Below are 26443 nucleotides of genomic sequence, written 5' to 3' on the forward strand. Positions count from 1 at the left end.
CAATCAGGCGTATGAATGACAGACCACAGCACCTTCATTTTTAGATCCCAACATGGGACAGAGAAGACAGAAGCCACCGTGCTACCACTTAGCATTTGGCAGGGGGAGAGTGGATTGCAGGCCCCCACCTTGTCCTGGGGTGGGCGCCAGCTCCTGAGCAACCACCGAGCAAACAGTGGAGCAGTGGGAGGAATGCCAGACATAGTTGCAAACAAGCCACTCCTTCGGCTCACAGTTAGAGGCTGGGTGAGGGTGGCAACGTGGAGTCTGCTCAACACCCCCCCCCCCCCGAAAAAACATCCTGGGGTTTGAACAGAACACAGCCCCAGAAACTACCACATGCGAGGCAGCCTCTTCCCCACATCGGTTAGGATAACCAGTCCTCCAAGATAGTGAAGCCTTTCACTTAACTCAAGACAGCACCCCCACTAGGCTCTGGGTCCACTGAATCAATGGTTGAGAAAGCGCCTTCTAACCGGTAAAACCCTGTGTAACCAACTGCAAGGAGGGATTGCATTCTTACTGGGCATACGTGTTCCCTGGCCATTTTTGGTGCCAAAGTGTCCTGTCTCCCCCAAGGGGAGAGCCAGATCTGTTCCCTTCACCCCTCTCCAACCTGGCACTCTGGCCAGGGGTCAGCCTGCAGGGGGTGAGTCCCCGATGGGCGTGCCCACCAGCTGTTGGGGCCAAGCAGTGGTGGCTCAGGCCCTGAGGTGGTGACCTCACTTCCGCTCCTACCTCCCCACCTCCCTTGCACTCCTCCCATTTGAGGCCCCACCAGGCCAAAATCGAGAAGTCCAAGGTTAACTGTTCCTCCCCACTTTAAGAGCTAATTAAAATGATTAGCCACAATGAACTGTCAAACATTAACCAGAAGAAGCTGCAGGACCAGACAGGCCTCAATCTCAGGCACAGGGATGAGGGGCAGGAATCAAACTGCCATCAAATCCCAAGGCTGGGGTGTGTGTGGTGGGGTGGGGAGCAGCCAGGGAGAACCTGGCTCAGTTTTGAGGTACCAAGGGGTCAGGAGGTGACTCTGGTGAGGAGGTCTGTTTCCCTACACACAGTCCAGAGGAAAGCACAGCAGAGTTAGGGCGCGGTGGAGGCACCAGAAATTCATAAAGCAGACACCGCCCGGGCAGTTCCCCAAAGCAAAGCGCTGCCGGCAAGGCACCCCGCGCTGTGTGGCCGCTCAATCCCCTTGCCTGCAGCAGAGGAGGGAACCGAGAGGCGGGAGAAACCGGGAGAGCGGGAACGCGGGAGCGGGAAGGCTGGCGTCTTGCTCACACGGAAACTCTGGCCCCTGCCAAGAGGTCTCTATTTTGGCAACCCAATTATTCAAGTCATAGGGGAGTGTGTGTGTGTGTGTGTGTGTGTGTGTGTGTGTGTCCGTCCGCGCGCGCGTGTTTTACACTAGTGAGTGTGTTTTACCAAGGCGCCTGGCCCCAGAGGCGCTGGGGGCCGCCCGATCAATCTGGCAGCCCTGCCGCTTCGCGGTCTGACCTCCCGCCCTCGAGCACCGAGCGCTGAGGGGGCCTTCTGTCACGATCGGCCCCGCTACGGAACCCCCGGGGCCCGGGAAAATCGGCCCCCCACCCTGCCTTGGGAATTCGATTCCGTTTCTAACCCTGGCTCAGAAGCCCGGGTTCCCCAACACACGCGGTGGGGCGAGGCAAGGGCGGGACTCAACACGCCGCGGCTCTCCCACCATTCCCTGGGCCCCCAAGCCCTACACTCCGGGGCCCCAGCGTCCCCGATCCCGCCTTCAGGCAAACTTTTCGAGGTCCCCGAAAGCTCGAAGAACCGGCGCCATCGACGTACCTGAGGCCGGGTGGGCTCGCTTGCAGGGCTGGGGTCAGTCGCTGCAGTCCCCTCCCCGCTCCAGGGGCCCAGCCGAGGGTCCCCAGCGGCCCCCACCCTCCCCCCAGCCCGCCTACTCCCCTCGGAAGCAGGGCCGGGCCAGTGGCGCCGGGACCTCGGCGCCGGCGAAAGGAGAAGTGGAAGTTGAGCGCGGCGCCCGGTCGGTCCCCGCAGCCGCCGGGGCCACCGTCCCCCTCCCTCCTTCCCTCCCTCTTTCCTCCCTGCCCGCCTGCCCCCGCGGCCCTGCGCCCGTGACTCACCTCGGCGCCGGGGCAGGCTGGTCCGGGCGGGCGAGGCGCAGGGCTCTCCCACACGTCGCGCCGCCAATGGCAAGTTGGAGGGCGAGATGCAAATACCAGGTGAGACGGCGGCGCCCCTGATAAAACGACTCCGGGGGGCGGGGTGGAGTGCGGGGGGAGCTGGGTGGCCGCCGGGGAGGGCCACGCCGAGGGAGGGGGCGGCGGGGGCGCCCGGGGAGGGGGCGCGAGCCAGCGGAGACCTGCACTGAGACACCCGAGCGAAAGGGGAAATTGCACTAGAGACACACACGTCCCCGCAGGCGGCGGCTAGGGCGGGCGCGAAGGAGGCAGGGCGGGAGGGAGGGAAGAGCCGGAGGGAGGGACCGACGGGAGGGACCGCGGGCGGGCGGGCGGGGTGGGTGAGGGAGCGAGGGAGGGACGAGGCGTCTTGGTGGAAACAGCGCCCCTCCACCCCCGGCCCGCCGCGGTCGCCAGCACGGCAGGGGGAGCCGTGCCAGGGGCCCGCGAGGCCTCTCCTTCCCCTCACGGCTCGCTCGCCCCCGGGGACCGCGAGAGCAGGGACCCTGCAGAACCCACGTCGCGCGCCCCTTTCTTGGCCCGCGCCCCTCATTCCCCCGCACGCGGCGGGGTCGGGGCTCCTGGCCCCCTGTCGGGGCCCTTCCCGCCGGGAAGCCCCCACACAATGCCTCGGAGAGAAATCCCTTCTCCGGGGACCCTGGATGGCTAAGTCCAGCCCCCCTCGGCCTCCACACGCCACTGGCTTGACGCCTTTGGCCCACACCCTAGCACTCCAGAGTATTGAGCGCCTGCTGTGTGCGGACCTGGCGGGAGGGCGGGCGGAGCGCGTGGTGAGGCCAGGAAATGCCCAGAGGATACAGTTCGGGAGCTGTATGCCAAACACTGCAGAATCCTGGGCCAAATGCATCATCCTCGCTTGGAATGACTGGAGGGCTTGGAGGACTTCTTAGGGAAGTGGAGCCTAGGGCTCCTGATGGGGGAGACCCGGCAGATAGGAATCAGGGTGGGGAGGCTGGGGCGGGGGATGGGGGGGGAGCGAGACTGCCACAGCAGGTGCAAAGGCAGCCAGAGTTGGGGTGCTGGGAAAAAGCTCATGCCCCCTTCTCTCCAAAGACAAGCTGCCCTGCTTGAGGCATCCCAGTCTCCCATCCTGTCTCCCCCTTTCTCTCTCTTCTGGCCTGCCTGGAATACATACAAACCCCCACATCCCACCTGGTCCCACATTGAGGAGGCTCTAGGAGGAAGATGGCTGGAAATAGTCACTTCTTATGGTTCTACATGATCTGGAAGAGGGGTTCATCCGTGCCTCAGCCCTGGCATCTCCTTGGCAGAAAGCAGGAAAGCTGAAGAGGATGAGGGCCCTCTGAGGAGCAAGGGTGGCCAAAGGGCCCGAAGTTCAGGGATCTGCCCAACCACCAGCATCTACCTGCTTCCCCAGCCTTGGGAAAGGATGGTCCCTGGCACAGGACTGGGCGGGGGGGGGGGGGGGGGGGGGGGAGGGACAAGAATGGTGGTGGATGATGGCTGTGAAGGCAGCTGCAGATCATAAGTTTCCGGGGAAAAACCAAGGGGCTGAACTGGGGCACTAACCCTTGAGATCTCTTGGCGACTGATAGCCAAGGCCCTGAAATAAGCACCAAGAGCAGATTTTCTTTTTTCTTTTTTCTCTTTTCTAAGTGGCCATGCTTTCTTCACGGGATTCCTGATCTTGGAGCCACACCATTCTCTGCTGGCCTCTTGTCCCTGAGGCACCGCTCTTGAAACTGTGGTAGCTATCCCTAAACCCTCTTTATCTTGACCTTGAGACTCACTGATGGACACAAACACACATACTCTTCCATTCTGCTAAGAGTTCAGTGGTCTCTAACGTCAGACAGACCTGGTTTCCTATTTCAGCTGCATCACTTACCAGCTGTGTGTCTTTGCGCAAGTCACTTAAACTCTCTGTGCCTCACTTTCCTTATTTTTAACTTGGGGATAATAAGAACCTACATCCAAAGGCTGTGGTGGGGGATGCCTGGGTGGCTCAGCAGTTGAGCCTCTGCCTTTGTCTCAGGGCCTGATCCCGGAGACCTGGGATCGAGCATGGGGCTCTCTGCATGGAGCCTGCTTCTCCTCCCTCGTCCTATGCCTCTGCTTCTCTCTGTGTGTCTCTCATGAATAAATAAATAAAATCTTAAAAAAAAGCAAAAAAACAAAAAAAACAAAAAAAACAAAAAAAACACGGGCAGCCGGGGTGGCTCAGCGGTTTAGCGCCGCCTTCAGCCCAGGGCATAATCCTAGAGACCCAGGATGGAGTCCCGTGTTGGGCTTCCTGCATGGAGCCTGCTTCTCCCTCTCCCTGCATCTCTGCCTCTCTCTGTGTGTCTCATGAATAAATAAATAAAATTTAAAAAAAACAAAGGCTGTGGTGACTGGGCACCTGGGTGGCTCAGTGGGTTAAGCATCCGACTCTTCATTTTCGCTCAGGTCATGGGATCAAGCCTCTGCCCCTCCCCGCTTCTCCCTCTCTAAAAAAAGAAAAGAAAAGAAAAGAAAAGAAAGGAAAGGAAAGGAAAGGAAAGGAAAGGAAAAGGAAAAGGAAAAGGAAAAGGAAAGGAAAGAAAGGCTGTGGTGATGAATGAATGAGATAACCTATGTTTTTGGCAGTGGCACCTGGTGCCTAGTAAGCCCTCAATCGATGTTAGCTACCTTCAACGGTATCTTCAACCTCATTTCAACTTTTTTCAACCCCAGCTTTTGGGAGAAAGTCTGATAAGGCTAGGACAGAAGCTGCTGAGGATAATGGTGGATCCCTCCTAAGAGTGTTTGTGGTTTAAACCAGAGCTGAAGCCTAAGGCATGGAAAAAGCAGAGGAGAGATCTTCCTCTTGGAAAGGGCAGGGAGAGAGGGCAAGCACTGCGCTGACCAATTAACCACTAACAGTGACTGGCCCGGATACCTGCCAATGACCTGGAGCCCACCTGTGGGAATCTCATAGGTTCCCACCTTCCCCAGCCACCCGGAACTAACCACAGCCCTAGGATCTGGGAGTCACAGCCAAAGCAAACCCCACCCCCGTTGATGGAAATCTTGTGCTGACTTCCCCATGGGGAGCCACGGGCCACAGGAGTGACTTTCCTGGCTCATGGCTCCAGGTCAGCCAGGCTGCCCTTCCCAATGACCTTGCTGCTCCCCAGCCTGCCAGCCCTTCCCCACCTAGCTCCTTGCTCTTCCATTTTCCCATTGAGTGAGCCCCAGCCAGGTGGGGCCAGCAGACTGAGATCACTCCCCCAGAAGACAGCCAAGCTGTCTCTGCCAATGGCTCATTCCCTGACTTGGCAGGAATTCCCCTTCTCGAGTTGCCCACGGATGCCCAGGCTGCACCATCCATGGTGCACTCTAAGCCTCTTGCCTTCCAGTCTTCCTCCACCCCCACTCTCCAACTCGGATTCAGTCCTCTCAAGCCTCAGAACCTGGGTCCTTCCAAGAGTGACAAGCAGAGGGCCTCCTGGCTTCCTGGCTGCCCATGGCCCGTGCAGAGTCAGGTCGCTGCTTCTGTATTCAACGTGCCTTTCCACCTTGGCAGCTTTCTCAGGCCCTCTTTTCCCCCTCTTTCAAGCAGCGCCTATATTCTTTTGCAAATCACCCCAGGTTCTTTAGAGACAAGGTGGCCAGTTGCTTCCCCCTCCCTTAACCCCTTGGCCTCAACGAATTCTATTCAAACCTGTGGCTAGAACAAAATACCACAGTGCCACAGCTTCTATAGCCATGGCCCTTACTTTGCACCACAGACACAGGCTAGGAAAGTCTACCCATGAATCAGACTTTCAGAATGAGAAGCATATTCAAAAGCCAGGAGAGAAGTTATAGTTTAAAAGAAATCCTCCCATCTGTAAAGCTGAGAAGCCCCCTATAATCCTTTCTGTACAAACAGCAACCATTCCTCTGATACATTCAATAGTTCCAGATTTGCCTCTATTGGGTTTGCATGACAAGGCTCTAGAAAGCTCCAAATGACAGACAGAAATCTCTACATCCCAGGTTTTGGCTGAGCATCATAAAGAGTGTTTGTTCTAAAAAGATTGTTGAGAAAAAAATAATAAAAAAAAACCAATAAGATTGTTGGGTAGCTGCAAAGGATAACAATTCTTTGCGATAAGTTATACCAAAGTGCTCCTTCCCTGGATGGCAGTTGCTTGCCCAGGTCCACATGGGGGTGGAAGTTAACGGGGTAGGAGTGGGGTGTGCCCAGGCCAAAGCATAGGCATGCAGATGCGAAGGTGTAGTTGGGAGCAACTTCCCTGATCATGACTTTTATCTGCCCAGCCACCTTCCTTGGCTGAGTCTTTTGGAAAGCCACTTGGTCTCCCCACCCCCACCCCACGCTGCTCTCATTAAAATGGAGAGTTATTCATTTCCCCTCCAGGCCTTTGCTGGGACACACTTTGGCACCATAAGATCCCCTAAAAAACTTCAGAGGACCATCGGGTTTCACTGAGGGCTGGATGGCAGTTCAGGGGTCTGCCTGGAGTGAGAGGAAAACCTGACTTGCAGGTGCTGTGGGCCTTGAGTCAGTGCTTCATATGTCCATCCTGGGTAGTGCTGCTGGGAATGTTTGGGAAACCAGAAGGGCACTTCAGGCCAGCCCTCTAGGGTTGGTGGGAGATTTTTGAGATGGGGTGGGGAGGAGGAGGGACCGGATCATTTGGTTCATCTGCCAAAACCGGGAAGAAGTGGCTTCCGGCAGAGTTCAGCAAATGAGGGCAAGTCCCCCAATATCTAATCCTACTGGCCCCTAGCCCCTATCTTGGAGTGAGGGATCAGCTTGGGAAAGTCCCTGGGACCAGATCCAAGGGCAAACACTTATTCAGGGGCACCTATCACAGGCAGAGTGGCATCCAGTGTTTGAGGGGCACTGTCCAGTGGAGCCAGATTTAGGTCTTCAACCTCTGCCATCTGCTAGGCCAACATCCATCTTGTGTGGCTGGCAGCTCCACTGTGCTCCTCCACAGCCTTGTGGAGATTCCAAGCGACACTCTAAAGGGGCTTCCCCTCAAAACCTGCAGGAAAAAATGAGTGGGCCTAAGGGGACCTTGGCCTAAGGGGCTGCTGCTAGGGGCCAGAGACTGGGATGGGGGCACAGAGGGATGTCAGTATATAAAGGCCTTTCTTTTTTTTTATTTTAAAGATTTTATTTATTTATTCATGAGACACACACATACACACACACACACACACACAGAGAGAGAGAGAGAGAGAGAGAGAGAGAGAGAGAGAGAGAGAGGCACAGACTCAGGTAGAAGGAGAAGCAGGCTCCATGCAGGGAGCCCGAGGCGGGACTTGATCCTGGGTCTCCAGGATCACACCCTGGGCCGAAGGCAGGCACTAAACCGCTGGGCCACCCAGGGATCCCCTAAAGGCCTTTTTTGAACAGGGCACCAAGTGATTTCTGTGGCCCCTTGAGTGTGCTGGGGGACAGGGAGCAGGCAGTCATCAAGCTGGGTGTTCCCTTCTCAGTTGGAGAGGAGGCTCAGGGGAGTGGATGAGGCACCAGTCTGAACGCTTTGGGTGATGCATATTATAAACATGGTGAATGGCGCCCCCTAGAGTTGTGCTCAGAGGTGGCAGTCCGGACAGACCCAGGAGGGGTGGGGAGGGGTGCTGGATGGAAGGAGAGATGAGGAAGGGTGGAGACTGGGACCCCAGAGTGGGGGCACCAGGCCCGACTCCAGGGAATCTGGGGATGAAATGGAGGAGTGGGGAGAGGCCGTGAAGGGGGCTGGTTAGCCAGAATCTCACCCACTGCACATCCTGCCTAGGGGCGGTTCTGGGCTGGGGTCTGTATCAGGAGGTGGCTGATTCTGCTCTTTCAGGATCGCCCCCTCCCACAGGGAGGCAAGGACACGCCAGAGATGTGCACCAGACAGAGACCCAATAGGAAGCCAGCCATGAAACTTCCCCACCCTGCCATCACAACGGGGGTTGTTGTTGTTGTTTCATCCAGAAAAATACAACATTTAATGTCTATAAAGGTGCAGTATGAGTCATTTCGCGGAATGTCTAGGCCCCTTCGTTGGCAGCAAACAAACTTTCCAGCCTTCTTTTGAGGAAGCCATCCAACTCGGGCTGCTGCTGCTGGTCTGTGTGTGTTTGCGCGCGCGTGCGCGTGTGTCTGTGTGTGGGACGAGCCTCTGTAGGGCCTTGCCTGCCCATGTGTGTGTCCGTGTGAGCCTCTCAGACGTGAGTGAGGGTGCAAGCATGGCTGGGAGGGGGGTTGTGTGTGCGCGCGCGCATGCACGTGTGAGCTTGACTCTCGGAGGGGAGTGGCGAGTCCCCTCCTGCGTGCGTGTGTGTCTGTGGAGGGCGTGCGCATGTGTGTGTGTCTGCGAGGCAGCGTGGTATGTGAGCCTGTGCGTCCGAGGGTGTCTACGTGTACATTTTTTCCTCATCACTGCCAAATTATCTTCCCATCTCTCCCCTCACAGAGCGAAGGGCTGGCTGAGGGAGGCTAGCGATCCAAAAGGGGGGCAGCTGGGGAGGAGAGAGGGCCTGGACGCAAAGCAAAGCAATTCCACTCGGCAGCGGAGGAAAGTGTCAGCCAAGGATGAAACTGAAACCGAGGCACCAGCGCTCTGGGATCGGCCGGGGCTTCGGTTCCTCCCCCTCCCCCTCCCCCTCCAGCGGCCGTGGGCATTAGTCAGCCAGAAATTCCCATCCCCACAGCCTCCACTCGGGGTTGAGGCAGTGAGGCCGGCCTAGAAATTGGCCTGTGGCTAGCACGTGACCCCATTAGCGCCCATTATCACATTAACACAAATTAGTATATCAGCTCCTCTCCCGGTCACCTAGCGGGGCGCAGGGCCAGGCCGGAGGGAGAGGCCGCGGCTCAGGCCTTGTTCCCAGAGGAGAAGCCAGCTCGAGGGCGTCGAGACAGTGGGCAGGCCCGGGACCGCCACGGGTCACGTTAGGGCCATAAAGAGGGGCTGGGGACCTCAGGTTTGACAATACAATCCCTTTTCTCAGGTCGTGCTCTGGGAGGAGACACCTTGGGGAGGGGGTTGGTCGAAAGGAGGGGGTTTCCAGGAATAGCTGGGCACCGCCCTGTAGGAAGGAGGCCCGGGCTCTGAGGTCTGGGCGGGAGACAGACGGTATTTCTCCTGGCACACAGTGAACACAGTGAAACGTTTAGGATCCTTTGGTTTTTTTTTTTTTTTTACCCCTTTCCTCTTCTTTATGGAAAATCCTAAGGATAACTTTCTCAGATGGTTTTGCACATCTTGAAAGCAGGGGAGCTGGACTGATAGAGAAGACGCACCCAGGAACACTAGCAGAGGGCATAGCTCTGATGTCTTGGCACAGAAACGGGAGACACACTCTACCCATATACTTATATGTGAGGTTGTATCATGGGAATAGCCAGGGGAGCCTCTGGAAAGGATGAGGCTGGAGCCCCCAACAACTTTTTTTTTTTTTTCAGGTTAAAGGTGTCTGGCCACAGGTTATTTTTGTGCCTTGATACTCTCAATATGTTAACTAAAGAGCCACCACGTAACCATGAACCAACATGGGAAGGTCAGCAGCATCATGACTTCTAGAGCTCAAGGCCTGCAAAGAGGTAGAACACAAGTGTCTATCTACTGAGAACAAAGTTGCGAGTTGGAGCCCCAAAGGGGCCTCTTAGCTTTTTTCTTCTATAGCTGCCAAAGACTGGATTGAGCCACGCGTAATCCCTAAGGCTCGCCCTACCTCCAGCCCAAAGCTGAACCCATGCCCCTCACCTAGGCTGAGCCCAGGCCCCAGACTGCACCCCAGCCCCAGCCCCAGCCCCAGCCTGTCCCTGTGCAGGAGATGCATTCTGGGTCTCCGGGGAGCCAGGCTAGAGAGTTCAGGGAAACCCACCCCCAACGCCCGAGACGCGACTCAAAGTTTCCATTCTACTGCCCGCGGGTCAAGAGCGCCATCCGCAGAGAGGAAAGACAGCCCCTAAACCACAATCCCTTTGCCGAAGGTGAGCGCCCTAAGCTCTGCGGGACCCGGGAAGTGGCCGCGGGGACTAACTATTAAGAAGCACGCGGGAGCCAGCCCCATGCTGCGGTGCTAGCGCAGCAGGTCGGGACTCCGGACTCTCCCGCCACTTGGGTGGGAGCACGGGATCCGAGAGGCAGTGGAGGTTCTGGCGGCCCCTCCCTCCTCTCCCGGCGGCCGACCCCCACCCCGACCCCGCCCCGCCCCGCGCCTTCTGGGCTCGCGCGCCTTCCAAACCCGGGATCGCCGCTGGGGCCGAGCTCCACCCCCGACCCCAAGCGGAGCGCCCAGGGCGCCTCTGCAGCGCCACCTGCAGGCAGAACGCGCGCTGCACGACGTCTCGGGCCAAGGCGGGAACTGGCGACCGCGAGGGTGGAGGAGGAGAGGAGAGGTCGTTTCCTTGGCCCAGAGCTTTCCAGGCCCCGGCGTGGGCCTCCCGTCCCCGCCCCAGCCCCCCGAGCGACCTGGCCAGCCCCGAGCTCTGGCCCGCGCCCTGCCCGGCGCAGGCGACCGGGGGCTCCGACCTTCCACTCCTGCTGCTGCACTCTGAGCGGCCTTCTGCCCCGGGCGCCTCTTCTCGGGAAGCAATGAAGTCACACTGAGCTCGCTCCGCTGACTCATGAGAATCCTCCCCCATCCCCGGCACACCCCTTGAAACTTCCCCCTCAATCCCTTCTTTCCTTCTCCCCCGCCCCTTCTTCCCGTCCTGTCAGAAGAGCATGGGAGGACTCCCGGGGAGGACTCAGTGGGGCAGCTGGGAGAGCGGCGGGAGAGAGTCATCTCACGGAGACCTCTGCGCTTCAGTCTCAGCCCGGCCCCTCCGCGCCTTTCTGGGGCACATAGGGAATGCTGGGGGAGCTGCATGTTTGCAGCCTCCGGCAAAACTCCCAGCAAGGTGTTTTTTTGGAATTATCCACTTCACACAGGGCAAGCTTGCTGAGAGGAGGGCATCTGGGGACCTCCTTCCCTCCTCAAGGGCCAGGGAGTTCACCTGGTAGCTGAGGTCTCTTTGGAACCTCCTGTTGGAATGAACAGACCAGCTCCAAGGACATTCACCACCAAAGGGACAAGTGTAGAGTGCTCTGAGCCTTGAGCTGCCCTCCACTCCTGCATTAAGTCAAGCTGATCTCCTGAAAGGTCACTGTGGCCCTTCCTCCTAAGACTTGGTACTGGCCCAGGGGCACCTGGGTGGCTCAGTGGTTGAGCCTCTACCTTTGGCTCTGGTCCTGATCACTACATCCCAGGATCCTGGGATCCAACTCCCACATCAGGCTCCCGGGAGAAAGCCTGCTTCTCCCTCTACCTATGTCTGCCTTTCTCTGCGTGTCTCTCATGAATAAATAAAATCTTAAAAAAAAAATAAAGACTTGGTACGGGCCCAGCCCAGGCTGAGGTGAGAGTGACTCTGAGACCAAGGATTCCCTGTTTGTAGCACTCCTCTCCTCCCCCTACACCTATTGTGCCACTAGTTTGAGGACTCCCATGGGGGTAGAAGACCAGAATCCCATTCCGGTTGCTTGGGATATTAGTCTCAACCAGGTGGCCAGATATTTCAGGGCCTGGTCAGGGTAGGCTTCATGCTGGAGGGGTTCTGCTGGCCTCCTCTGAAACACCTGAAGCTCCCCTTTCCCTCTGGAGGGGCAATGATCCTTTAAAGTTTTTTTTTTAAGTTTTTATTCATTTAATTGTCAGAAAGAGAGCAGACACAAGCAGGCGGAGCAGCAGGCAGATGGAGAAGAAGGTTCCCCGAAAAGCAAGGAGCCAGATGCAGGACTCCATCTCTCAGACCCTATCTCCCAGACCTGGAAACATGACCTGAGTGGCAGGCAGATGCCCAACTGGCTGAGCCACCCAGGGGTTCCAAGGGCAGTGATCCTTAAGCATTCTTGTCCACCCAGCAAATCATGATGCTGGATTTTCTTTCCTTCCCTGTATACGGTTCCCAGCTGTCTCTATGGTAAGAGCTGGGTGGTAAAGCTTGCAAGCTTCCTGGCTTGCTTGATACTGCACTTCAGGGCAAGGTTCTGCCTAGGCCATAACCGGTGTAAAATGGCTATGGACCAAGAGCAAAGTGGGTGTACAGGTTGGTCTAGGGGATCAGGGCTTATGTGGCATGAGGGGTGGCATTGTGAGCTCCTCTGTCAGCATCAGGGTGACAGCTGCCCTGGGTTATGGTGGCTATCCACCTGCCAGCTCTGCAGGGTGTGTTTGTTAGGGACTGGGAACCATTAAATGGTTGGGTAGGGATGTATGTGCTAGGATCACGACTAAGAACAGTCCCATCATAAAGCCTTCCTGGGGACATTCTGGGCTTGAAGCCAACATTTGTTAGGGGCTGAAGGATGCCGCCTTTCATGGATCCCAGTTTTGAGGCTGTCAACCTCTCCGTGGAGGGCAAATAAAGCAAGGTGCAATTCCTAGGAGTTGTAGGGGTTCTGATTATAACTTGCTGAGTCAAAAGAGAATCACAAGTCATAAACTAAAAAACCACACCAAAAAAACCAAACCTGTAAATCTAGTTGAGCTAAAGGGACAGCAGAGGCCATGTGGGAGACATTTGCCAAGAGCTTTGAGTCCATTTAGTGTCTGCTCTAGACCTTAGAAATGAAAGGCAACTGAGTCCAATGCAAGGTGAGTACCTGTAGAAGTACCTGAGAGATTTTTCCATACACAGTAGGTTAAAACTGAGGGTGGAGGAATAATCTAGTCTGTTCTCCTCATTTTACAGATGAAGCTATGGAGACCTAGGTAAGTAGCTGTCCTGGGCTATCCAGGCTCAAACAGCAGAGCTGAGATTCAAATCCAGGGGTCCTCTTTCCACTGCACTCTACTACTTGAGAGGAAAAAGAATATGGGCAGAGAGCACTTACTGGCACCTGAGGAAGACACATAGGGAGAAGGAAAACAAGTGGGGGAGACTGTAGAGATTCCGAGAGGAAAGAAGGAAAATGAAGGGGCTGAGGAAAAGTGAGAGAAAGAGGTATAATCTCTTCAGGCAAGAAGAACATTAGCTCCATCCTCTGTAATAAGCTTATCACACATGTTCACTTAAGCATAAACATATTCATGTTTTGTTCGAAGAGATGACAAGATACAACCATAGGATGAGTGATTTGGTGGGTGAAAGAAAAGCCTAGACTAGATAGAAGCAGAACAATGGAGCAACGTGAGGAATCGTGAAGCTCCGACTTGAACTCACACGTCATACTCCTAGCACTGGTGCTGCCCATCCTGTGTCCACCACTAGGTTATACGGCCATGAGGGCAGGGACTATATATTACTCACCCTCTTATCTCTAGGGCCTATCGTACCGTGGCATGCAGTAACTGTGCAGCACATGTTTGCTAGCTGACCAGTAAATCCATTTATGAGTTGGTGTATTTATAAATTCAACGCCCATGTTTGGTGCTCCTCCAGAAGCATCTCTGTGTTGAGTGGTAAGTGCCCAAGGCATCGCAGTAGGTAGGAACTTGCCCAGGAAGCCCGGCACCTCTGTCCACAGACAGCAGATGCGACTCCTGGGCTTTTCCCAAGTGACACACAGCCCCAAGTGACCTTGGGGGCTCCACTGGGACATCTTGGGGCAGGTACAAGATGAGGCAAAATTCAGGAGGGTCTCTGCCTGGTGGTTTCTGGCAGGTATTTTGTCTTTTTGCCTCCAAATTCCCAACGCCCACCAGCCAAAGAGCAGTGGGATGCTCCTGGTCTTGGACAAGTTAGGTTTAATGCTCACTGCAGTGATGGGGAATGCACAACATGGGGAACCACAGATTGGGGCAGAAGGGTACTAGGAAGGATTTATTAGAGGATTTGGGCCAGGCTGGGTGACTGGAGGGAGGGTTGAAGGAAGCAGGGCTTTGCTTTGGATTGGATGCAGTTAAGCACGAAAAATCCAATGATTGGATGCCTTGTTCAATAAATTTTATCCTATAGGAGGGCAGACTAGAGTGAAGCAAAAGCTGTAATTGGTAAGGAAGTAGCAATCACTCACATCAGACAGTATGGGGGATTGGGTGTTGGTCATTTCTGTGGTTTGGTCAATGTTCATGTTTTTGCCTGTATTCACACATGATGATGAAGTGGTCTTGTTTCTGTCTGCATCCACCATGGTCAGAATGGCCTCGTATGAAGCTAATGTCTTGCGAGTATGTTTACATTAAACAGAATACCCGGGCCTAATGGTGAGTGCCAGGCCCATTTGTCGTAATGCCACTGCCTCGCCACCAGTCCCAGGCCCACCCACCTCCGGATGTCAGGGGCTACATCTCTCTTTCTCAAAATATCCATTTTGAGATGATTCCTGTTTTCCAACCAGGGCTTGGCAGTCCAGTATCTAAATGTTAGACCCTCCCTGTACTCTGACCCAGTCACACCCATCTGAAGAACCAGCCAGGCAAGGGAACGTCATCACTGGCTTGGGCTGTGTGTCTGTGTGTGGTTTTGTGTACATGTGTCTGTGCCTGCCAGAAATTCCCTGATAAGTTGGCAAAGAGGCCAGAGGCGGTTCTACTTCACCTCTGGGCCCGTAGGACTTCCCCTCTGCCTGGAGAGCGAGGTACTAGGATGGACTTCTAACAATCTCCAGGGAAGCAAGGGTGCCCAGCCTTAGGTGGGGTCAGGGAAGGACAGGAGGGGATATCACAGCAGCCAAACTTTAGAGGAGTGGGAAAGGGAAGGGGTAGTGGTGGAAGGGAGGGGGGAGTTCTTTTGTATAAATGGGTCTCCAGAGAAGCTGCGAACTTTCCTTCAAGGAAGCAGCCTTGCAGTAGGTCACCATGGATCCTCGCCTCTACCCCTTTCTCCTCCAAGCCTCGTCTCCCAAATGGGCCCTGTTGATTAGAACAACAACCAATCACATATGTTGACCTCGTCCTCCACTAAGAGGCTTACTGTGCCTCTTTTCCAGACAAATGTGCTTTCCTCACTCAGGTCCATCTCTCCAGCTAAAGTATGAGGACATCTCCTGGGTACCTTACAGGTACCAGGCAAAGGCCAGGACCACCATGATGTAGTGAGTGCCATCAGAGATCCTTGGCAAAGTGGCAAAGCAAAGTAAAATTGAAGTCAGGCAGGTGGGCTCCAAACACCAGTGTTTTGGCAGAGCCTCAGCCCTTCTCTGCAGGGCATGAGGAGCTGTGTTCTGTACTGTGCTGTGGCCCAGCTACTCACAGGCCAGCTATCAAGAGTCAGAATTCAACTGGTACTGCTCCTCTTCTGTATGGTTAGAGAGAGGTCCCTGCAATCCTTGGGGCCCTGGACAGACCAAATGCATCCTGGGTTTATGTGGTGAGTCTTGGCAGTGGGTGAAGTGATGGGGGCGGGGGTCTGATAACCTGGATTACAGAGAACAGAGGTTACAAGGTAGAGGGTCACTTTTGCAGTAAGCCCTGTTATCTACATTGTCCAACCAAGCAACCAGGGACTTGTTCAGGACTCTGCCAGGGTTTGGGGGGATGGGGCATGCTGTCCTCCTTCTGAGAAAAAAGAAAGTCTCTGTTCTGGGATATGTTACTATCAATTTAGGGGGTGAACACTAATAATGCAGAGAATGACTTAATGAACAATCAAGCTCAAAGGTAATAGGTACAATTGGGAGTTCAGAGATGAAATCATGCACGGGTGCTAAGCCAACTGGTACCGTGTTACCAAGTGCGATTTCATCTGGGCCTTCAGAGGTAAGCAGGATGGGTAGGTAAAAGGGAATGGGGATGAACATGTGAAGATGTGAAGAGCATGAACCTAAGTGTAAAGGTGTCTACCAGATGTGTACATGTGCACACACATGTGTGTATGTTGTGGGAAAGGAGGCTGGGTGGGATGGGGGCAGAGGGGGCTGAGATCAGGAGCTCTATGGAGGACTTTGGACTTGGTATGGTTGATGACAATGGGGGGTGGGGGTGGGGATGTGGCTGGGAAGACGTGGACTAAGTGACACTTCAGGAAGTGATCTAGCAGCAATAGTTGACGAAGGATAGTTGCGCTGGCTGGTCTCCATCCTTGGTGTGTCCACAGTATTTTGTCTTTTTGTGGACACATCCTACTGTATTATACTTCTGTGTACACATGTCTGCCTTCCTCAGCTGATGCCAGGAGTTCCTGAAGTGGTCATGTTTCCTCCATCTTCCTGTTCTGACATCTACCTGACTCACACTAGGCACTCAATGAACACTGACTAGGTGAATAAGTCATTTCATTTTACTTAACTGAATTACAATGACACTCCATACAAGGATAACAACTGTCAAAAAATTAGATGAAATTGCACATAACACTAAAAAAAAGACACATCACAATTTGATCTTTTTAAAAATGATTTGTGAAGTGCTTCAGGATCTTAGAACTACCACCATCTTTGTAAGTAGTGATTATTACTGTAGAATAATTCCTATTTCATAGGATGCTAGGTGAGTTTTCTACATATGGATTTGGGTGTGCCATGCATCAGATCCTATTTCACTAAACCTGTATACATGTAGTAAGAATCTGTCCTAGTGCAGCAGATTCTTTTTTTAAGATACTATTTTTAAATAATCTCTACACCCAACATGGGGCTTGAACTCGACTCTGAGACCAAGAGTTGCATGCTTTTCTGATTGAGCCAGCCAGGCATCCCAAGATTTGATTTTTTAAAAGGTTTTATTTATTTATTCATGAAAGACACAGAGAGAGAGAGAGAGGCAGAGACACAGGCAGAGGGAGAAGCAGTCTCCATGCAGGGAGCCCGATGTGGGATTCAATCCCGGGTCTCCAGGATCACGCCCTGGGCCAAAGGCAGACACTAAACCACTGAGCCACCCAGGGATCCTGCCAAGATTTGATTTTTTTTTTCAAGATTTGATTTTTAAAAGTAATTTGAAATGTAAAAAATAAGTTGATTTATGAAACTCTGACTTCTGTTCTCAGGAAATCATCTGTACAGCAAGGCTTGTCTATAAGCCTATTACGAAAAAGGGGTTGGGGAGAGCGAATTTCTAGTTTGAGGGGCAGTGCATGGAGGGATTGAGAGATGGGAGTTCAGAGATCATGATCCCTCAAGGAATCTGTCTCCAGGTCTAGCCATGAATCGCCAGGTCACTGAACCCTTGTTTCTTTTGCAGTAAGTGACCTTTTTGACCCCTCGTGGATCCAAGCCAGTTCTGAACAGGACGACAGGAATTGTTCTGGGTAAAGCAGAGTCTATTCCATGTTTATGTGTTCGCTCATTCAACAACGGATGGGGCAAGAGAGACATTCAGGGAACTGAAATAGTTGAGAGTGCGGAGCAGGGACGACAAAGCTGAGAAAAATCATGCACTTGCCTAGTAGCTCCAGTGTGCTTGCCCGCTAATATGCACAGCTCTCCTCCTTTCACCCACCCGTTCCCTCTCAAAGAGAACAGAATTTAATTTAGAAGAATCAGGTTTTATTTAGTTATGTGAACATTAAGAATTTGCCTACATGGTTGAAATATTCACAAAGGACTTTGCCATTCACACTCATACACACAGAGGGAGTCTGCTGAATAAAAAATGCTCCTTTACTCATCCAAGCTGCCGTCAAGGGCAGCAGGGAGTTTGCCTGTTCTGCTGGGGGCTTCAGTCTTCATGAATGTTGAACAGTTTGGCTACTTCGTTGAGATCTTCGTGTTGCTCACCATCCTTAATGATCTGAGGAAGAGAGTGACAAGGGGTCACTGACTCACTTTGCGTGCACTAGGGCTGGCCTGCACAATGGGGCAGCCCAGGCCAGCCCCTGCATTGCACCGGGAGGAAGCTGTGTGAGCAGCTTTGTCAACCCCAAGTGAGTGCATACCAATTCCCGAGCCACCCAGCCAAGTCCTGCGTGAAAAAGAAATGCTCCTGAGCCAAGTCTACACCTTTGTTCTGCTCAGGCACAGTCTGACCCAGGTGGACAATGCATAGCAGGGCACCCGCTGAAGTCCCAGGTGCATACTCTGGCCCGTGCTTCCCATCTTCCTCCGGGAGCTCTGGCAGGTACCCACCTTCCTTGCTATTGGCATTCGGTTGAAGATGTTCCACAGCACAATCCCCACCACCACTTTATCCCTGAGGTAGAAGATGACACCTTTGCCGTAGTCTTCCCCTTGGGCAGGGGTCTGGGGGACTGCAGGACTGCTGGGAGGAACAGCAATTTCTGAGGCCTCAGACTCTGTCTCACTCTCTGAGCGGATACCAGTCCCTGTGGCCAACCCCCAAAACAAACAAAATCAAAACACAACAAAGTCAGTTACGAACTTAGGAAATTCTAGCAGGCAAATATCTTTTGACACCTGCTTCAAGCTGCTCCTAGAGGATTTGTTTTTTATGCTCCCCTCAGTAAACACTGGCCTTCTCCAGCTCCTCTCCATTGACAAAGCCAACAAAAGCTCTTCCTTGCTGGCTCTGGGGCACTGGGTCTAGTCTGACCCAAAACTTCCCCTATTATCTCATTTTAAATTTATGCTATTAATGATTTCCTGGTATCTGGATTTCTTCAGACTGAAGAAGACTTGCTCTTGTCCTCTGAGAAACATTCTAGAGCTGCACAGTCCTGTACAGTAGCCACTAGCCACAAACAGCTTTTCTAATTAAAATTAGTTAAAAATTAATTAAAACTTAATCTATTTTAACCAAAATTAAATAAAATGTAAAATCCAGTTCCTCATTTGCACTAGCCACATTTCAAGTGCCAAAAAGCCACATACAGCTAGTGGCTAATGTATTGGGCAGAGCAGAAATAAAATACTGCCATTAGAGAAGAAAGGGCTATTGGACAGTGCTGCTAGAGAGGCACTCTGGCCAAAGCAGGAGAGGGCGCTTCCATATGGGAAAACCACAGTGGAGGTATCTCCTCCTGGGGAGGGAGCATGTTGTCCTTTGAGAACCACCAGGCTGCAAATAATACTATCCGGTGTACAGAGTAGTGATCCGGAGTTTATAAGTCTCTGGGTCCCTCTCCTGGATCTGATTCTCCAGAGAGGGCTGAATGAAGGAGTAGGTGTATGTCATCCACCTGGAGTACATGGAAAAAGGACCTATATGTCCATATAATATCCTGCTCTCTCCTTCCTAAAGGACAGCCTGTTCTCGAAACGCCTCTGACAAGAGGACACAAAGGTTAAATAACTTCAGCTAGGGTCATGGAAGGGAGAGAGAGCAGGTCTAAGAGTTAATGAAAGAGATGCATGTGGGAGAGAAATTCATTCCATGAGAGGTGCCTCCCATCTAAAGAAAACCCGGTGGGAAGATGTGACAAATGGAATTACAGGCAGCTGAAGAATCACTCAGCCCAGTTCTTCACCACCCAGGTCCCATGGAGGATAGAAGGTCCTACACTAAGGTTCTCAGGCCTAAACTAAGGTTCCTGCGATTAGTGGGAAGTAAATAAGAATGATAAAAAGTATAAAAATCTTAAAAGTTCAGGTTTTCTGCAGCGCGCAGGGCATCCCAGTCCCTAGAGGCACACTGAGCAAGAGTGGCTGAACTCGCTACCGTCCAGAGGCAAGGATGAACAACCACAACATCTGAGTCTCCGTTCTCACCAGGGTAGCCTGATTTTGCTAGCTCTCAGACCACAAAGGAGTGTGGACTTCGGGCTGGGTTTATTTTAAAGCACAACATGAAGAAAGGCTTTCACAGACACTTCCCTCTGGCCAATACAGAAAACCCTTGTTTGGGAGGACTTGGACCACTGCTTCTCAGCACTCTTCCAAGGGAAGCAATTGGCTTTCCTTACCTGACTGCTCTGTGGCAGATTTGGGGTTGTCTTGTGCAGTTGCTTTAGCGAACACACCAACTGTGGGCAAACTACTGTCCACAAGACCAATAGCTTCATAGCCAACATCAGGACCCAAGTCACTCCTAAGAGGGAGAGAGAAGAGGGTGTTCTGTCAAGGGACTGCAAAGAATGACACGGTGCTGTATTTTAATTTTGTCTAAGACACCACATTTTGGGTCATGCCAACCAAAGAATTTGGTATGTGCAACAAGAGAAACGCCAAACCGATCAGTCAGCTTGCTGGGGCATCTGGGGACAACTGGGAGAAAGCATTATTATCCCAAAGCAGCTTCTATTTTCCTTTCCTTCTATTTTTCTATTATACATACATATCCATACAACGATCTACACTTGCTTAAATGTAGCCACACTTTTACCCCATACCATACTTGGAGAGTGATGGGTCCTTCAACTTTACTATTTCCTACCTTCCTTTATGTCATCCTAAAACTGCGTTTTTGAAGCTTTAACGAGTGTTCCATACTTATGGAATTCACAATCTGAGATATTTTAAAGTTTCGTTAATGGGCAGTATTTCCTCTGAGCCTTCATTTTTCAAGATTAGAATGCCTCTATCTACTTGGTTGTTTCAACTGTTCTTGGAAACTTTTCCTATCATCATCACACTGTTCTTAATATGCCAGCAACTTCAAGAGTACTTGTGACACAGACACCATGGTTTTGTAATCATGTGAGGCCACTACTCGTGGTTTTGTTTCTGGTACTCTACCTTTTGTCCTCATTTAATTAAGTGATTAAAATTTGAGTATAATTAACACACCATGTTACAGTAATTTCAAATGTACAACTTAGTGATTTGATGAGTTTATGTATTATGCTGTGTTCACACAAGCATAGCTACCATTTGTCCCCTTACAACACTATTAGAATATCGACTAAATTCCTTATGCTCTTTTTATTACAGTGTTGTCATTTCTTGACCACAGAAGCTCATTGGACTGGTGTCTTCAGGGAATGGTCTACAATAACTTCTTGGATTCTGCTCCTGTGACCTAACTGCTAACTCTATAGCTATGGACTATTTTTTTTCCTAACTGTATTCTTATATGTGTTGACCCTGGAATCCATCTGTTATGTTTCTGCTGCCCACTCACAAAACTGTGTGTGATTGTCCTAAAATGTATTCTCACCAGCTGAGAATTTCCTCAACTGAAACTGCTTAGAGGCTTCTGAAACCTTGAAGTTTTTTATGTATCCCATCTTTCAAAGTAACAAGATGAGAGTGTGTCGAATAAGGCCAATCCCAGTACTCAGGAACATCCACTGGTAACTTTTTGCTATCCAGAGAAGTGCCTATATGTGCCTGACTTTGAACTGCTGATCTTAAGGACATATGAGTAGGCTGCCTTTTTTTTCTTAAAGTAATCTCTACACCTAACATGGGGCTCAAACTCATGACACTGAGATCAAGAGTCTCATGGTTCCACTGATTGAGATAGCCAGGCACCCCTGGGCTGTCTTTTTTGTCAGTATGTTGTGCTCATTAGGGTTAGCACTAAAGAACAAATAAAAATATGCTGCCATTTATAGCTAAGAGTACATGTTTGTATCACCTACTGTAGCTCAAATTCTGAGCTATTTTATCAGAAGTGTTGATGCCATCTACAGTCTAATTTATGCCAGGTGAGGCCTTTTACCGGAAGGCTGCTTGGGTGGAAAATGCATGGAAAAATGGAATCTCTCCCTCTTCTGCATGAAGCTAATTGGCCCACATGGAAAGGAAACTAACGGAGTTCCATTAATTCTATGTTCTAAGCAGCTGAATCTGCAAGGTACAAAACTATTACCAGAACATTGACTGATGCCAATATGGCTTAGCAGCTCCAGTCATATTTTCTCCAGCCAATCTTCCACTCACGACAGCATGATCATGATGCTCTACCCGCCTCCTACCCAACTTTATATCGTAGAAGCATGCAGCATCTCCTGCCTTTGGAAACAAATACATTACATGAGCACATGATAAAAAAAGGAAACTAATGACAGAATATATATTTTGAGGGCTCAAAAAAAACCTTGTATTGTTAACAAATTAGTGTTTTCCATTTATAGGCCAGATTCGCACCTACGCTATTAAAAAAAAAAGTTGAGGGGATCCCTGGGTGGCGCAGCGGTTTGGCGCCTGCCTTTGGCCCAGGGCGCGATCCTGGAGACCCGGGATCGAATCCCACATCAGGCTCCCGGTGCATGGAGCCTGCTTCTCCCTCTGCCTGTGTCTCTGCCTCTCTCTCTCTCTCTGTGACTATCATAAATAAAAAAAAAAAAAAAAAAAAAAAAGTTGAGATTCCATAAAAAAAAAAAACAACTATTCTATGCTACCCCCCCAAAACAAAAAAAATTCTATGATTCCACAAAGTGAAGCTAAATCTTTTATGCTGCAGCTCACACCTATTTCTGCTCTCATTCTGCCCTTAGCAGAGACCAAATATTTAACAACCATGATTTGCAGAATATTTTTTCCTGTGCATGGAAACCATTTTTTAGGTGTGAGACCTAGAAATCTTTCCCAAGATACGATTTTCTTTTAGTCAATTCAGTATCTATTCATTCATTCACCAAATATATGGAGAACTTATTTCTGTACAAAGTACATACTGTCTGGGTGGCTGAGACAAACCTGACCCCCCACAAAGAGTATATAATCTAGTGGAGGAAGATGCAGTGTCATTCCTCACTATAGTGCAATGCAAACCAGCAGTGTGTCATGGGACAGATACAGATGAAGTGAGATCAGGGTTTCAAGCAGAGAGAGAGAGAGGGAGAGAGAGAGAGACAGAGAGAGAACCTTGGCTTGAAGGTGAACAAGGCCAACTTCACTGAAGATGTGGCACGTGAGTGCTCTAAACCTTTGTGGTTATTCAGACTCCCCCAAAGCAACCTAAAAATCCAACGTGTGAGCAATGGTGAAGCAAACTATGAAATCTATGTGGTGGACTATTATTATCAGACCACAGAATCTGAAGCAACATGGAAAATACATGAGAATGGTAAGTAAGAACGAGGAGGATACAAATGTTTATATATAGCACATTTACTATGACCAACTACAACAGGGAAAAAACCCTATGCACAAGACAACGAAGGGAAGGAAATACACCAACATATTGGTGGTTGCTATAGGTGATTTCCCTCCTTTTCCATTCTTGTCTGTGTTTTCCACGTCGAGTGCATATTGCTTTTTTATGGTTTATTTTAGAGAGGTGAGGAGAGGGGCAGAGGGAGAGAGAATCCCAAGCAGACTCCCTGCTGAGCACAAAGAAATCAAGAGTTGGACTCCCAACCAACTGAGCCACTCAGGTGCCCGTGCATTTGCTTTTATAATAAGTTTTAAAAAAATTCAGTACACTTTAGGGGTGTCTGGGTGGCTCAGTTGGTTAAGTGTCTAACTCGTGATTTCAGCTCAGGTCATGATCTCAGGGTCCTGGGATGGAGCCCCTAGTCGGACTCTGCACTCAGTAGTGGGGAATCTCCTTGGGATTCTTTCTCTCTGCCCCTCCCCCTGCTCACACACACTCTTTCTCTAAAATAAATAAATATATATATTTTAAAATCTAGTACACTTTATCTTTAAAAAAAAAAAAAGCTTTAAGGGAAAAACACCCTTCAAAGTTTCTATGTCCTTAGTTGCAGAGTCCATAATCAAACACAATACACTTGTAATGATCTAACAATGGGGAAATTACCTCATGGTTCCTACATACTATAGTCTTGTTTGTGTCATAACGGATTTTTTAAAACAGCTAAAAATAGTGCTCAAATATAATGAAAACAGAGTAATTTTCCCTTCTAGAAACTGTTCTAAAACTGCCTCATCCTCCATTCCCTGGGCTCACTTTCGGGCAAAGGGAAGAGCAGATCAATCTGAAAGCTGGGCACATGTCCATCAGGGGAATGCCGATGGTGGCTGCCAACCGTAAAACGGGAAGAACTCTATTTCTGTAGGCACACACATTGTTCATTTCCTTTTCCACTAGCTTGTGGCATGAGGCCATACCTGATCTTGTAAATCAAGTAGTTGGATTTCTGTTCTTTACCCTTGGCCTCCAAACATTCTGACTCTATTTGGGCAAGGTGCTGATGAGCTTTCACACACTGCCGGGCAGATGTGCTCATGGCCTGGGGACAAGGAACCATCCCTGCTCGTGCTATAGCACACTTACCACCCAGATGTTGGAACGTGCTTGGAGCTCTGCATTTACTCGGAAGCCACCAAAATCAGAGTCTATCTCTAGTCCACCAGTCTTGGCCAACTCAACATTGGGCTCCAGGCCCACAGCTGCCACTATGTGGTCAGTTTCTACCTGAGCGGAAAAAAAAGAAGTAATTCAGCTAATTACCACAGTTTTCACGTATGTCTATGGACATAGCAACTGTATATTATTTTACTAAGAATTGGACCTTTAAAAACAAATCACTGATTAACTTACATAACCCTGGTAAACAGATTTAATGTTCTACTTTACAAATATCCTCTGAACACAAACATACCCCACATCATCAGAACAGAAATCTGGGGGATCCCTGGGTGGCGCAGCGGTTTGGCGCCTGCCTTTGGCCCAGGGCGCGATCCTGGAGACCCGGGATCGAATCCCACATCGGGCTCCTGGTGCATGGAGCCTGCTTCTCCCTCCGCCTGTGTCTCTGCCTCTCTCTCTCTCTGTGACTATCATAAATAAATAAAAAATTAAAAAAAAAAAAAAAAAAGAACAGAAATCTGCCACCCTTGTAAGATCTCAAAAATCTGTGATATAGACAGGAAGGCGAAAGTAGTTCACAGGTGTCTACTCTGGCTCCCATCATTTTTATTTTTATTTTTTTATAAATTTATTTTTTATTGGTGTTCAATTTGCCAACATATAGAATAACACCCAGTGCTCATCCCGTCAAGTGCCCACCTCAGTGCCCGTCACCCAGTCACCCCCACCCCCCCACCCACCTCCCCTTCCACCACTAGTTCATTTCCCAGAGTTAGGAGTCTTTCCTGTTCTGTCTCCCTTTCTGATATTTCCCACTCATTTTTTCTCCTTTCCCCTTTATTCCCTTTCACTACTTTTTATATTCCCCAAATGGATGAGACCATATAATGTTTGTCCTTCTCCGATTGACTTATTTCACTCAGCATAATACCCTCCAGTTCCATCCACGTCGAAGCAAATGGTGGGTATTTGTCGTTTCTAATAGCTGAGTAATATTCCATTGTATACATAAACCACATCTTCTTTATCCATTCATCTTTCGATGGACACTGAGGCTCCTTCCACAGTTTGGCTATTGTGGACATTGCTGCTAGAAACATCGGGGTGCAGGTGTCCCGGCGTTTCATTGCATCTGTATCTTTGGGGTAAATCCCCAGCAGTGCAACATTCTTATTTTAATGGAGGGAACAGTTCATTCAGAAAATTATGACAGGCTAATGGTGGCTGCCATGAAAACTGTCTACTGTTATCAAATGAAGGAGTAAGAATGAGAAAGGGGAGGGCAGACCTGGAAAGTCTGGCAGCCCATCTTCCCCTCCTTACCTTCCGGCCATCTTTCAACTTGATGAGTAACCTGCCACCGCTGACTCCAACTGATTGCACAATAGCATTGGGAAGCACTTTAACCCCCTCTGTGAAGGCAAACAAGACCTGGGGCTGAGCCTGTGAGCACCTCCCCTTCATGACAAGTAGGGAAGCTGACTAAAGGCACCCCATCATAAAACCAGTAATCATCAGTACGCAGGCAGCCTCAGAGAACTGCAAGAACTCACACCCACAGCTCATTTCCAGTACTTCTGGGAATTTGGTGTATCAGATGCAGAACACCTACATGAACTTGGCTGAGTAGAGAATGGTGGAAATATTTCATCTGCCAGGTGATATGGCATATGTCAAGGGAGTTCCCACAGAAGCCAACTTTGCATTAGGCCTAACTGAAAGGAAAGAGTGGCAGCATATGGAAAGAAGTCTCTCTACCTCGTCTGACTTTTTCTGTGGTCCAGTTGCTGAGGTATTCAGGGAGGATCTTTCCCATATTTCCTTTCTCAGGAAAGAGTTGAATCACTTCTGTACCCAAAGCTCGAGCTGGGAAGAAGAAATAGAGTAGGTACAACAGGAGGCAAAAGCCAATCCTGGGAAGACAGGAGGAGAAGTGAAGGAGCAGCAGGTAGCCATTCACTACACACAGGACAATGCTGTGACCCAGGCCAGACCTCCTGTTTGTGGGGCACTGGGGCACGAGGACACCAACAGGGCAAACACAACAGGTGCCAGATCTGTCGTCCCTGGATTTGACTACACACCATGAACTGAGTGCATTATACCCAGGTGTCAGCTCAGGCTCACACATGTGCTTTGTGATCTCTGAACAGGAAGCACCCTCCTGAGAAGACACCCTGATTTCACACAGCTGAAAACTAACATTAAGGAAAAGGGTTGCCATGAAACATTCAAACTGGAACACATAGATCTGCCGAACTGGGAACCATCATGTATCTGAAGAAAGTCTTTTATAGGGAAGAGGAGTTCAGATATACATACAA

General features: G+C 50.7%; 2 protein-coding genes across 4 annotated transcripts in view; both read right to left on the minus strand.

Moving 5' to 3' along the window:
- ELF4 (E74 like ETS transcription factor 4) overlaps window positions 1–2390 on the minus strand; it is a 41129-nt gene extending 38739 nt beyond the window's left edge. Inside the window, exon 1 of one of the 3 annotated variants that reach the window (XM_041742033.1) lies at window positions 2121–2390. The gene's annotated coding sequence lies outside the window, so the exon portion shown is untranslated. Of the gene's footprint in view, window positions 1–1821; window positions 2040–2120 lie in introns of those variants that run through there. The other 2 variants (XM_041742034.1, XM_041742035.1) reach the window with 2 other exon arrangements.
- Window positions 2391–17531: 15141 nt separating this feature from the next.
- AIFM1 (apoptosis inducing factor mitochondria associated 1) overlaps window positions 17532–26443 on the minus strand; it is a 32888-nt gene continuing 23976 nt past the window's right edge. The window contains exons 10-16 of the mRNA XM_041741651.1: window positions 25878–25985; window positions 25443–25531; window positions 24084–24224; window positions 21711–21853; window positions 19861–19985; window positions 18128–18324; window positions 17532–17792 (exon numbers count right to left, since the gene is read on the minus strand). Of these exons, the coding sequence (XP_041597585.1) occupies window positions 17721–17792; window positions 18128–18324; window positions 19861–19985; window positions 21711–21853; window positions 24084–24224; window positions 25443–25531; window positions 25878–25985 (875 nt within the window). The 3' untranslated portion in view covers window positions 17532–17720. The remainder of the gene's footprint in view (window positions 17793–18127; window positions 18325–19860; window positions 19986–21710; window positions 21854–24083; window positions 24225–25442; window positions 25532–25877; window positions 25986–26443) is intronic.

This window comes from Vulpes lagopus, chromosome X, assembly GCF_018345385.1.
Source record: "Vulpes lagopus strain Blue_001 chromosome X, ASM1834538v1, whole genome shotgun sequence".
Classification (NCBI taxonomy): domain Eukaryota; kingdom Metazoa; phylum Chordata; class Mammalia; order Carnivora; family Canidae; genus Vulpes; species Vulpes lagopus.